General features: G+C 38.2%; 1 protein-coding gene across 3 annotated transcripts; it reads left to right on the top strand.

The window, feature by feature from the left end:
* The first annotated feature begins 183 nt into the window (after nucleotides 1–183).
* On the top strand, nucleotides 184–12114 carry abi3a (ABI family, member 3a). 3 transcript variants are annotated; one of them, XM_057345723.1, is made up of 12 exons: nucleotides 189–414; nucleotides 922–1092; nucleotides 3814–3993; nucleotides 5022–5080; nucleotides 5757–5852; nucleotides 5942–6231; nucleotides 6348–6467; nucleotides 6653–6784; nucleotides 7053–7148; nucleotides 7392–7514; nucleotides 7745–10465; nucleotides 11699–12114. In XM_057345723.1, exons 1-11 carry the CDS (start codon nucleotides 283–285, stop codon nucleotides 7906–7908), a joined length of 1563 nt encoding a protein of 520 aa, XP_057201706.1. In that variant the 5' UTR covers nucleotides 189–282; the 3' UTR covers nucleotides 7909–10465; nucleotides 11699–12114. The 3 variants fall into 3 exon arrangements, with proteins under 3 accessions (XP_057201708.1, XP_057201706.1, XP_057201707.1); XM_057345724.1 differs by lacking the exons at nucleotides 6653–6784; nucleotides 7053–7148 and having other exon boundaries at nucleotides 201–414; nucleotides 11699–12107; XM_057345725.1 differs by lacking the exons at nucleotides 7392–7514; nucleotides 7745–10465; nucleotides 11699–12114 and having other exon boundaries at nucleotides 184–414; nucleotides 6653–7101.
* Nucleotides 12115–12993: the final 879 nt, after the last annotated feature.

Raw genomic sequence — 12993 nt, 5'->3', positions numbered from 1 at the left:
TTTCCGAAATAACCTCAAAGAAAAACATCAGATTCGTATTTTGATTAACTGCGTCAAGTTTTAAACCTAAATTAATAATGTTCTCTTAATGTTGATATCCTTTTGCGGTCAGTTTCATGTTTCTTAGACGTGCATGCCCACATAGCAGAGATGAACTTCTCTTTTGCGAGTGAGGAAGGCAGTGCGGATGATGACCCGACTGACAGATATCAGTGGCTTGCTGCTGTAGACTAGACAGATTTCCGGAGTACTGTTTCAACGTGTCTTTAACTTCGCCGCATAATGAAGGATCAAAACTACGGCGAAGAAATTACAAAAATACTGGAGGATGCTCCATCTGCTCGTAAAGCGCTTTTAGACAATTACAACAATTTACACAATGTTGCGGAATACTGCGAAAACAACTACCTGCAGGTAAAACACTGGGTTTATTACATCTCACATATAGATTCACGGAGAGCTAAACGACACTTAGAAACATAAAATCATTAGAATTGTAAGAAAAACACTTCAATTTACATTTAGAAACGTTACTTTGTAATCATGCGGGACGTTGAAATCAGATATTTTATAAGGGTAACACTTCTAAAGGATGCGGTTCTTCAAGAGAAGGTAAAAATGTGATAGTGTTGTTTGGGAGATACAATAAAATGTATTTGCAGGTTCTTTGTAAATCTTTTCACTTGTTGCAAATCTTGTAAACAAGTCTTGTGTTTCCAAAATGTTTGTTCCATTTGCTAAATTGTAATTAGTTGAAACGGTTCATATACTTACATTATTTAGGAAGTGTAATTGATCATGTCTCATCACATTTACGACAACGACTATCTGTCAATTACGATCAATCTGGTTGTAGCATGCAGTACAGCATGTTATGGCTGTGTAGCTAATTGATTCATAAGGACTTTTCTACCTTTACAGTCTGGTAATGACACCAAGAAAGCACTGGAGGAGACCAAGGCCTTTACCACCCAGTCCTTGGCTAGTGTGGCCTATCAGATCAACTCCCTGGCCACCAATGTCCTCAAACTGCTGGATGCACAGACCTTACAACTCCGCAAGATAGAGTCCTCCATCAACCAGATTGGACAGGTATCAGCCCCTTTTCTTAGGGTCTTTGAAAAATGATAAACCCTGGAGACATTGGAAAATACAGTGTATTAAAGCAGACGTTACACACGCAGTTTCTGCCAATCTTAATCTTGAGTACCTATAGACCGTTTCATCGGACACGCGCGCCTGACCCCCAGTTAACTTCCGGTTTGTGTTTGGCTACTAATAATATAACTATTTATATTTAATTTAATTTATGTTAATATTCATTTGTATTATTATTTTACTTAATAATAATTGTTTTAAATAGACGATTTGTTGAATGTTGTTGTAAGGTCATTTTATTAAACAAACAATTTTTTGAATGGATCCTGCACTTTGGTCGCATTTAAACAAACGTATGGTACACTGATATCTAGTGGTTGAGCTTGGTTTTGGAGTCTAAATTCAAAATGTTGTAGAGACAATTAAGTTTAGCCATGTAACGGTTCTTCTCGGTTTCTTTTGATTGTAATCAGAAATAATCTACAGGCATTCTACTATTTGTGAATGTGTACTGGAAGTTAAGGTGGGCTCACAAAAGTGTGCATGTGCGGTACCGTTTGTTTATGTTGTTAAGATGAAACCGTCTATAGAGTAGTATTGCATACTTCGGATGTTCGAAGAGTCTTTAGTTTGATCACATTTATAAAAGAGAGATACAGCGGTTCGATTATTCCCGAAAACAGATGACCTCCAGATGACGCGTGCAGGGGGCGGAACTAAAGCACGAGCACACAATACATCATCTCATTATCCATGCATAACTGTTGATTCAATATAAGTTTGTGTTGTGTGACTTATGCACGTACGATTTGCACGCCGATTGCCAAAATAACAGACATATGACTCAATTTCACTTACCATGTGCGGTTCATGACCGGCATCTTTTAGCACTGGGACCGCTCCATCTGTCAGTTTCAAACGATCTTCAAATCCAGCATTATATCCACCGTTTATATAACATCCCTCACCGAAATGCAGTGAACAAACACAGCTGAACTTTGCAAACAAAGTGCTCTCTCTCTCTCTTGCTCCAGCTGGTTGACGTGTGCGCATGCTCCTTCTCCCGCTCTCCCTGGTTGATGCGTGGGCGTGCTCTTTCATCTCGCTCTCGCGGGTTGACGCATGGGCGTGATTTTACGTGAGAATTGTCCAATAAGGGAGTTGTTACGTAAGGGAATTTTATGTTCGAAAAAAACTATCCGAAACTTATATAAATTCTGGGGGAGTGTATCGGGCACAGAAATTCTGCGTCATACGTCCAACACTTTTTTTTGAGAAGTTGACCATGTCAAGCATGAGAAGCCAGCACGTTTAACATTGTAAAGTCAGAATGCATGAAACACTGTGGCACTCCCCCTTAAAAAGAATCATCTAAGGTTATTGTTCACTGTACTGCGGACATGTTATCACAGTACAGCAGTTTTTAGTCACACTTCAGCTCAAAGTGTAAATGCAGTTTATTCCTAAAGTGTTGGCTCCGTATTGTCGCCCTTATTTTAAAAAATGGAAGTTGGTTTGTGAGAGAGTTTTGGATTCAGCAGTTTATGAATATACTGGTTCCTTGTTTCTATTAGTGCTCCTTTAGTAATTGCACAGGGTTTGGTCTCTCACTAAACATTTCAGAATACTTAAAGTGATAGTTCACCCAAATATCTAAATTCTGTCATCATGTAGGCTACTCACCCTCTGGTATTTCAAACCTTCGTGACTTTCTTTCTTCCGCAGAACACAAAAGAATATATTCTGAAGAAAGTTGATAACCGAACAGTGCCGGCACCCATTCACTTCTATTGTATAGGCACAAAACCAATGTAAGTCAATAGGTGCCAGTTATCAACATTCTTCAAAATATCTTCTTTTGTGTTCTGTGGAAGACAGAAGGTCATACAGGTTGGACATGACAAGAGGATGAAACAATTATGACAATTTAAATTTTGGGGTGAACTATCCCTTTAATATAACCTTGTTACATTATACGCTGCTGTTATATGCATAAAATCTCATTTAGCAATATAAGAAAGAACAGCTAATACACCATTTATTTGACTTTCTTCTCCTGGTTACTGTATGGATAGAAATCCTTTATCTTTGCTGAAGGTCATCTTAATGTAAAGTGCTAAGGACAAAGTTCTGCTGTAGTAATGTCCAAAACACAGTGTAGGTCCTTGCTGTGTAGGCCCCCCTGTCACCAGGGTGATAATACTCCATGCCACACCGTCCCCCATCCCCCTTCGATCCCCTTGGCTCCTCTCACTGCGGCTGGGACTCCACCATAGCATTCCAGCACGCTCCGTGCGCAGCCTCCCTAAGCAGGTCACCTGAGGGCTAAGAGAGGGTAAGCCAAGCTCCCAGACTTGGAATGAAAGGGCCACTGTTCTCTCACTCGCAGGCAAACTTGGAACCCTGATTGATGTTCTCTATTGTCTGTCCTGTGCCCAGGAAGAGCTGCAAGGCCTAGAATAATAGTCATTCTTCTCTCCCCATCTGAGAGCTTACATAGAAAAACAAGACTGACGTTTTAGGAAGTGGATGATATCCTAGCAGGTTCTTATAGAGAATCAATTCATCCTACATCACAGACTTGATTTTATTGAGGGAGATGAGTGTATTTAACAACATCCTAGAATACACATAGAGTGTGGAATACTTAGTCAGTTATATGTTATTATTGGAAAAATCTCTTACTAGTGGACAATTATCTGTGATTGTATGCAGACGGTGGAGATGCACAGAGACAAAGTGGCACGTCGGGAGATTGGGGTGTTCACAGTTCCCAAGAGGGTTCCACGCAGTCACAAGATTGTTCCCCCGGCAAAAAGCACAGAGGCCAAGCCCAAGTACTCACGCACACCCATCTCCTTCTCCATCCTGGACTCTGTGGGTCATGGCATTAAGGTGAGCACAGATCTGAACCTTTCATGTGATTATTTGTGATTTGGTACACAAAAGCATATTTCATTGTCCATATGTACTCTTATTTGAACTGTTTTTAGCTAAATATTTATGTTTTCACAATCCTAAAAGAGGAATACAAATGTAAAAAGTATTTGTACAGTCCATTGTTGCATTGTCACACTTGACCACATCCTGTTGTAAAGCAGTTAGACTGACCTCAATTAACAGTGCACACACACACTCACATGCAACCACACATTCAAATACCCCCTTTACACCTTTTTTCCCCCTTAAAACGCACACACAGTTGGCCAAGTACCAGGCACTGAGCAGCGTGGGAAAACCTGCAAGACTCATTACTTGGTGCTCCCATGCTAAACTAGCTCATTGGGACCCAGCTAGGCTCTTATCGCAGTGAACAGATGAACAAACGCAAAGCTTCAAGAATTCCATGAGCATGCTGCACTTTCATGAGCATTGCTGTCACGGGCGCAAAACCACAAAACACTGTTAATGCACACATTCATGTTTAGAAAGTCTATCACTTCAGCAACTGTGCATGTACAGAAGCCATCTACAGTATATAAGTGTATATACTTATTCTTAAATGTTGACTTCATCATACAAGGTAAAATGTTTGTTTATACAGTTACGCAGGAAGTATTTGGACACTTTCAGATATAGTTACAGTTACAGTTTAGGCTCAGATGTAGTTATAATAAAATCAAGCTCATATTTCCAAAGCAAAAGAAAAACCAAGTGTGAAATGAGCTGTTCAGATCTAACTTCTCTTTTCTGAGCTTTTGGCAGTTACTTTTAACTTAATTTAGTCAGTTAAAAATGAGATATGACTGATGTTTTGTTATATTGCAAGACTTTCATAATTGTGAAGAGTAACTTTACTGTACAAAACGTTTTAGCGCTGTCATTTTGTTCTTTCATGTTTTGGGCAAATAACATGGTCACTGACATAAGTAAAGATATTTTGGTGATTTTGACTAATCAACACGATTTATTGTTTTTTTTAGGATTCTGGACAGCCACAGTTAAAAACTGCTACCATGACACGTAGCAGCAGCACGCTGAGGTACATTCAGCTCATCTGTAGTAAGGCAGTGTTAGAATGACATTTTAATATATTTATTTTCTCCATTATTCTCAACCACCTACACAACCACAACCCTGTGACAAGCGATCATGGTAATCATCATATCTTGTTTTTTTCTGGATCAGATCCGCAATAGAAAATGTATTTTTTTTATTAAACGTCTGGCTCAAAACATGCATACCTACGCCAACATCACACGTCCCAGGCCTCTGTTCCTCTTCTATTGTCAGTCAGAGGGCCTTTCTCCAGGAAGTGATTTTAGTTTTTGTTCTACCCACTTCCTCTTCGCATCATCAGTGTCTCAACACATGCACACGAGACCACATTGTTTCTTCTTGCTACAGTGCAGAAGTCACAAGTGGCTTTCACTATAAAATATAGAAGCACATTTTTATCTCCAAGAAGCATTATAGATGTTATCTATCATTTATTTGCTTAATGACAGTACTTCTTTAAATGTAAAAAGTGGTTACATTTTGCCAGTAAGATTGGGTTAGATTCATTTTTATTTTATTTTCTACTAATATTATGATGGTTGTGATGTTGAATTGCTTGCAACAAAGAAGAACTGAAACCACAGATCTAATATTCAGTATTTTTGAGTTTTCGTATGTTGCAGTCCCTACATTTTTTGTTTCTGTGTTTGTATATTCAGTCGAAGCAGCCGTCCTCCGGAGCCTGTCCAATGTCCTGTGGTGCCCACTTTGTCCCACGGAGCATCAGTCAATTCACTTAATGAGAAATCTATTGCGTAAGACAAGATGAAATTGTATAAAGTAACCCTTCCGACTATAATCCTCACAGCGTCACAGTATGTCAATGACACTTTCCTCACTTCAGTTCTAGCTTCGGTAAAGCCGTACCACCTCCATTGGTGCCCAGCTGGCCCATCAGTCCTGACGGTGACATCATCAGCACACTGCTGGATCAAGGCCCACCCCCTCCGCTTCCACTGATGGAGGTATTAGGTGAACCGGATCAGGGGCAAGATACTGGTCCACCTCCACCTCCTCCATTTGACTGTACTGATATCCCCCCTCCTCCTTCCATGCCCACTTCAGCGAATACATCCGATTCCAGCAGCCTGATGAGCATTCCACCTCCTCCACCAGCTCCACCTCTTGAAACAGGTGAGTTCAGGAAAACAGGCAGATTTGAACATTATTAGGTTATGGAAAGATCTCTCTTCCATGTTGCATCTGGTAAGCATAATGTAGATAGCTATATAAGGAATATTTTTGTCTAGTGACCGAGGAGAATGGATTTTCTCTACCGGGGCCTCCCAGTGACATGCCTCCACCACCAGCTCCTGATGGTTTTGATCTTCCTGCTCCTCCACCTCTACCTGGTGATGAGAACATCGAAGGTACAACAATGCCTGAACAACATGTCAGAGTTCTACTAAAGCTGTTTCCTGTCTCGCTTGAAAATGCTCAATTTGAATGATTACTCGTGTCCTTTGTTGTGCCACTTTCACAGAGATTTTTGTTTCTTTGAATTGATTTACTTTTTGCTTTGTTTTTTTTCCACGCCTGTCTCTCTCTAACTCAGCTCCGTGTCCTCGGCGGTCACGAGTACGTCGTCATCCTCCTAGCACTCGCTCTCTTTCTCTAAGGGTCCGCATGGGCCCCAGTGCTCGCTCGCTCTACACGCGCTCGCTTTTTCTGCCTCCTGCTCAATCACGTAAGACTGATTTGTTAAGGCCCTCCTCAAAATGTAGTTATAGTTTCTTCTTTTGATACCAGACTGATACCAAAATGTATACCGCATGACAAATACATAAATAATTATATTTTAAATCATTTTATTTTAGATATTATGTAGGCATGTCTAGCTTTTAAAGACCATTTGTAGTTTTAATAGTTACCTATGGAACCAATTTTTTATTGTTTGGCGCAATTTGATCATATTAGTTCTGTATGTCATCCGCCCCTTTGTGAACTCCTGTCAGTCATGATACCCCCACCCCCTCCATACCCACCTCCTCTGGCTCCGTCCATTTCGCAGAGCCTATTGTGCAGGGTCCCTGCCCGCCTGGAGCACCTGGGTAAGTGTGACTTACGTGTGCATTGTGCATTCCTGCTTCATATTTGCCACTTTCTTAGTTTGTGCTTCAGCATCCAAAATGAGCAAACAGCCACACCTTTGGACAAATGACACGTTTCATTTGGTGCTTGTAAAGGCTCAGAAATGACACTTTACCTTTAAATGTGATTGTGATTATAGAGGTGTATTTTCAGGCTCTAGCATTTTCAGCACATGTTAACATTATGTGTTGGTGGACATTTAGACCTTGAGATTCCTGCCCCACCTCCATCGCCACCAATAGATTTTGACAGCTTTGAGGAAATGCCCCCTCTACCGCCCCCTATTGATTATGACACATCTGCACCTGCTGATTATTTGGAGAAAGGTAGGCCACATTTTTTTGTTTTAATCAAACTTATTTTTTCTGTAGATTATTTGATCATACAAGTACATTTGCATTATGAGGCAGGGTCATAATAGCATAATTAATACTGTAAAATGTGTTTTGGTCGACAGCTGATTTTAAGATTTTTTTAAAAAGATTTTTAAGACGCACGCATCTGTAACATTCAGAATTTTAGCTGTATCTTCATTGTAATTCTTTCTTTTACCAAGTGGTGGCACTGTATAGCTACAACACGGGCAAGCCGGGTGACTTGGTCTTTCAGGAGGGAGATATCATCTACATTACCAGCAGGAGGGAAGATGGCTGGTGTGAGGGAGTTCTGAATGGGGTAAAAGGTTATTTTCCTGGCAACTATGTGGAGTCAACTGCCTAACTGGCTGTTAAGTTTAATTCATATCTGTACATATACAGTACAAGCGTGCCCCATGACACTTCGACTGTAAGATTCATTGTTTAGTGCCTTAGAAAACCCTTCATGCTGTGCACTGAAGTTTACTTAAGTATGCCAACATTAATGTTGACTTTGTTTCCAACAGAAATTATGAATTTATTCATGATATGGTATGAAATATAAACTAGAAATACCCTTCTAGTTTCAAGGTTAGTTTGGTTATAAATAATAAAAAAGATTTACTGAAATCTCTCAGGACTTATACATATTCAGAATCATATTTTTTGCACATTTAGCTTTAGTTCACCAGGCAAATTGTTTGGTTATTTCAGCAAACATTGTTTTTTATTTGTTTAAAGGGGTTATTGCATGTGTACAGTAAATAATGGCGTAATATATTTCTTATTTTTTATTCATTAGCCGTAATAAATAGTTTCCTAATTGTAAATCTTAATGACAAAGTCACTTTCACTTTTAAAGTAAGGTTGTAACAATATACTCAGCTCACGATTCAATATAATACAAAATATTCGGTTCACAATTAGGATTGTGGCATATTTTAACAAAACGAAAAAGCAACTGAAATTCAAATAACAGATTTATTTCCAAAGCATGAACAATTTTCAATAACATTTAAGGTTTGATTGAACCTGCTATATGTACATTAATTAAATATCATGATCTTACAATAAATGAAATGAAATAAAATTAAAATGAAGAAAGAGAGAACTTCTTAAAGCAGTCAAAACAAAACATTAAAACATTATATATGTTGACACTTCAGATGGCAGCTCAACCAAAAGGTTTAATCAGACATAATATCGTAAAACATTAGCCATATGTTTTTTGTATTGTGATACATTGATATATAGTTACACCTCCAGTAGAAATCCTTTTTTGCTCTAGCAAGTAAATAAAGTTTGTGAATGTATATGAATATATCAATAAATCAAATTCACTATCTGCTGTGCCAAGTTTGCATTCACAATAAAATTTTATCTACATGAAATCTCCAGCCGTTTCAAACATCTTTTTTGTAACCATTTATTTTTTTTGCTGTAATGAAGTGATGACCTTTTTGCATATTAACCAGCATGACTTCCTTGGTAGAAACAGTTAATAATGATAGTACTCTAAAACACAAATAATGATGCTGTAAGTGCTGCCACAATGATTCTGGTGGTTCTGATTATGTTTGCTATGGAAACACCTGGAATAAATTCTGTGTCTTTAAATGTCTGACTGTTGCTATAAAAGTGTACAAACTTCACTATCATCACTTTAAACCCTCCCTCTGATAAGACTTACTGTCAAATCACAGCAGTGAACAAGTGTCTATACATTTGTGCTGTATGCACCTGCTTGGTTTGAGGTAAGAGTTCTCTTCTTTTTTTTAATCATGTACTTAAAAAGTGGTTGAATTCATAGAATTCTGAAATACTGTAAATTCTACAACAGTAAAACAAGTATGATATTTTCTGACAGACTTAGAATATCACTTGTGACGGACTGATGTATACCTGGTCTTATGATAGGCTACATATGTCATCTTAATATTCTTCAATAATGTTAAATGGAAGATGAACTTTTTGATGATTCAAACTTTTTAGTATCTAATTTTGTGATTCTTGGCCTTTGAAACTTGGAAGGACGGGTGCGCTTTGAGCACAATTCTGGCAGAATGTGAAAACTATCTATTTAGATGTAAAATTGTGATGTATGTCCATCTTATACATCCACCACAATGCATTGTTTCCTTTTTAGGTCAGCAAGACTGACAGATTTTGATATGACTCATTAGGTTACCAGAGTTTATGGTAGAGGTTATTGGCAGTCAGATGTTGAGTTATGGACCATTAAATACAGAAGGTCTAATAAGCCCCCAAATTCTCCCATATTAATACAGGTAGGCCTAATTTATAAACAGATACAGAAGCCTGTGAGATATTGAGGCCATTTTGAAGAGAAAAAGTGGAGCTCCTTTGTGACAGACTTGAATCAACACTTATACAAAGGCAGGCATCAAGGGGGATGTTTAATGTACAAATGATACCATAAAATCATAACAGAAATCGATCTATTTTATCTTTTTTATTCTATACAGAGTTGCATCTGTGATTTCTTCATTGTCAGGAAAATGAATGACACATTTTCAGTTTTTCAGTATGTACCTTTCAATCTTTTCTTCTTGTTTACATTTAGGCAATCCATAGAGGCTTTTATCCAAAGCCACTCATAGAGAGACAATATAAAAATAGTCGATATTTTACTTTTATGTACACCAACAATTCAAACCCCTTTTCCCAGGATTTTCATACCTGTCGTAATCTGTGGTTTTGTGGCCATCTGCTGCGCCAGTTTCTGTAAGATGTTTCATCGAGCACGTAAGGAACGTCTGCAGCGGCTGGCGGAGAATCGAGCGCGTGACTTAAGCGCGTCTGTTTACGTCATTCCCATATCTCTGACTGATGACGATGTACACAGACCGCCGCGCTACAGCACGGCGCAGTTCTATGACCCGCCTCCTGTTTACAGCCAGGTAACACTGTCGGTACACGATCCGGGATGCCTGCACGATCCGTCCGCGCATGCGCATAATGACGTAGTAGATAATTCTGTTTAGCGACGACACTGCACGATCTGTTCCACGCTTGAGAACCTTTGTACCGCGACTTTCACTACTGTCCACCTCTGGTCTCATGTCACTTCTGTGTGCACACTATGCGTTGAAATACTCTGTAACGTTTCCCCAGACTTGTTTGTAATAAATTCTTCATGTAAGTGCAGATAGTCTAGGCAGAAATGCATATTATGTTCCTTATTGTGTTCTGTAAACACCATTGAAGGGATTATTCCTCATTTAGATTATATAGATAGATATATTAGCCTATATGCAGTATAGACCCATACTAATACAAAATGAGTCGATTTAAAGTTAACTAATATTAGCAGCTTTTAATAAAAACCGTCTTTGACAATACTACTGACCTCAGATCGAAACACAGCAAGTTAAGTAGGCCTAATGCCACGCAGCAATGAATCGCAAAGGGGAGTATGGAGGAAACTGAAGGTTTGCAGTGACAGACTCTCAAGACTCAGACTTTATTCCACATGTAACCAAAATCGTGTATGTTCATGTAACAACTCCTTTATCCCCCATTTTCTGTAAAATAGTCTTTATTTTATATATGCACAATTTAGAATCTTTTAGACTGTAAATCGTATTATATTGTATTGTCATTGTGTTGAATGTCTGTACTAGAAGCTTCCAACACCAAAGAAAATTCCTTGTGTGTGCAAGCACACTTGGCAATAAAGCTCTTCTGATTCTGATTCTGATTCTGATTATTTTGGATTGGCAACCACGTAAACACATCGTAATGCATAGCGTAAGCTACATTTTAAAACATCAAAATAGACCCGCCATGAACTGTTAAATGAAAAACACAATGTAGCCTACAAAAATAAGCCGCCAGTTGTGCCGTCTGGCCGTCAAGTGTTTCATCGCATGCTTGATACCAATAGTGAAGGGAAACCGTGACTTTGTTTACTACGTCATTATGCGCATGCGCAGAACGGATCGTGCAGGCATCCCGGATCGTGTACCGACAAACACCGCTTCTAGATTATATCGTTTTTGTACTTTGCAAAAAAACTCTCACTGCCTAGAAGAAATACTCTGTTTAATATAAACTTAATATATATTTGAAAAAAAATGATATTTTTTCTCACTGATAATTTTCTGAAGTGGATGTTTTTGGTGTTTTTGCAGGTGAAATTTGAGGCCTGTCCTCTGGAACCCCCTCCACCATACACTGAGGCCGCACATTCATAAAACGAATGTGTTTAACAAAATGCTTTCACAAGCATTTGGACTGTACATTGGCAAATACAGCAAGTTACTTGCTACCCATGCTGCTACGTGCAATACTCAGACTACCTCTGGAAAGGTAGAACTCTTGAGAAATGTTGTTATAATAAACTGTGATTCTGAGTTTTGAGAGAGGAAGTTATTTTGTACATCATTAACCAACTGAAACATGATGTACAGTTTATATCTTATAGTTTGTGAATATTTGTAAATTTGTACATTGTACCCTGTTCCCTGTTGCTGTCTGTATAAGTGAAACTTGTTAATTTGTAACAACTTTTTAATGCTAAATGGGTGACATGTTGTAACATACCTGTCCTGTATAGTACAAAAAAGGTAAAATAAAAGAGTTTTGTAAAGAGCCTCTTAGTAATGTAATTAATATAAACCTATATTCAAAGCCACACAACTGAACTCAATGGGCCAATGTTTTTTTACAAATTCAGGTGGGATAGTATTGTGTATGTCTGTCTCAGTGTAAGAGATCACTCCTCATCACTTAAACCTAAAAGGCGGCTGTAACAAATGAGATCCAAATGAGATTCTGTCTTGTGCATTGTGACTTACGCAAACTGTCCTTATGCTACACAACCGGACATGTGCCATTTGCTATGCATGTGGTCACTACAGGGTACTTCATACATCGGAAAAAACTAGATCCACTGAAATATTTAATTTCCTAATTAACTTTTATCAGTGATCATATACCAAAAAGAATATTTGAATCTCAAAGCATCTTCTTTCTTGTGAATATCATTTCATTTCTCATATGCCAAAATCATTGTTTGCAATCTCTACTTTCATGAAAACTTAGTCAAATTTTGTCTTTGATTTTGGATTGAGATAGTCTTTAAGAAAATGTCTATTGTACAAGAAAAGGTAATGTTATGAAAGAAGTGTGGAAAATAAGCTTTTATTGTTTTATTGGTTGTAAATATGTACTCTAATGATAGATGCAATGGAATGTTTACAGTTCAGAGTTCAACATTATGATTGTTCTTATATATTGAGTTTTAACAGTGGAGAAAAATCATAAAACACACCCATGTCATCTTCCCTGAAATGATGTATAATGTGGGTCTTGTGACTAAAATGTTCTTGAAATTACAATGTGTTGTCATAAGGTGTGAGGTGGTGTACAACTTATATGACCAACAGACACGTACTGTAAAAGCAATGCTCAGTGTTGTGCATAT

The sequence above is a fragment of the Triplophysa rosa genome, linkage group LG11 (genome assembly GCF_024868665.1).
Source record: "Triplophysa rosa linkage group LG11, Trosa_1v2, whole genome shotgun sequence".
NCBI lineage: Eukaryota > Metazoa > Chordata > Actinopteri > Cypriniformes > Nemacheilidae > Triplophysa > Triplophysa rosa.
Note: the sequence above shows the minus strand (reverse complement) of the source record. Positions and strands in the feature narration are given on the sequence as shown.

Excerpts from the sequence above, each read along its gene's own strand:
- abi3a (XM_057345723.1), top strand. The coding sequence starts at position 283 with ATGAAGGATCAAAACTACGGCGAAGAAATTACAAAAATACTGGAGGAT. Across the intron at positions 6,468-6,652 it reads TGGTGATGAGAACATCGAAG|CTCCGTGTCCTCGGCGGTCA; the intron begins GTACAACAATGC and ends TCTCTAACTCAG. Across the intron at positions 7,515-7,744 it reads TGCTGATTATTTGGAGAAAG|TGGTGGCACTGTATAGCTAC; the intron begins GTAGGCCACATT and ends TCTTTTACCAAG.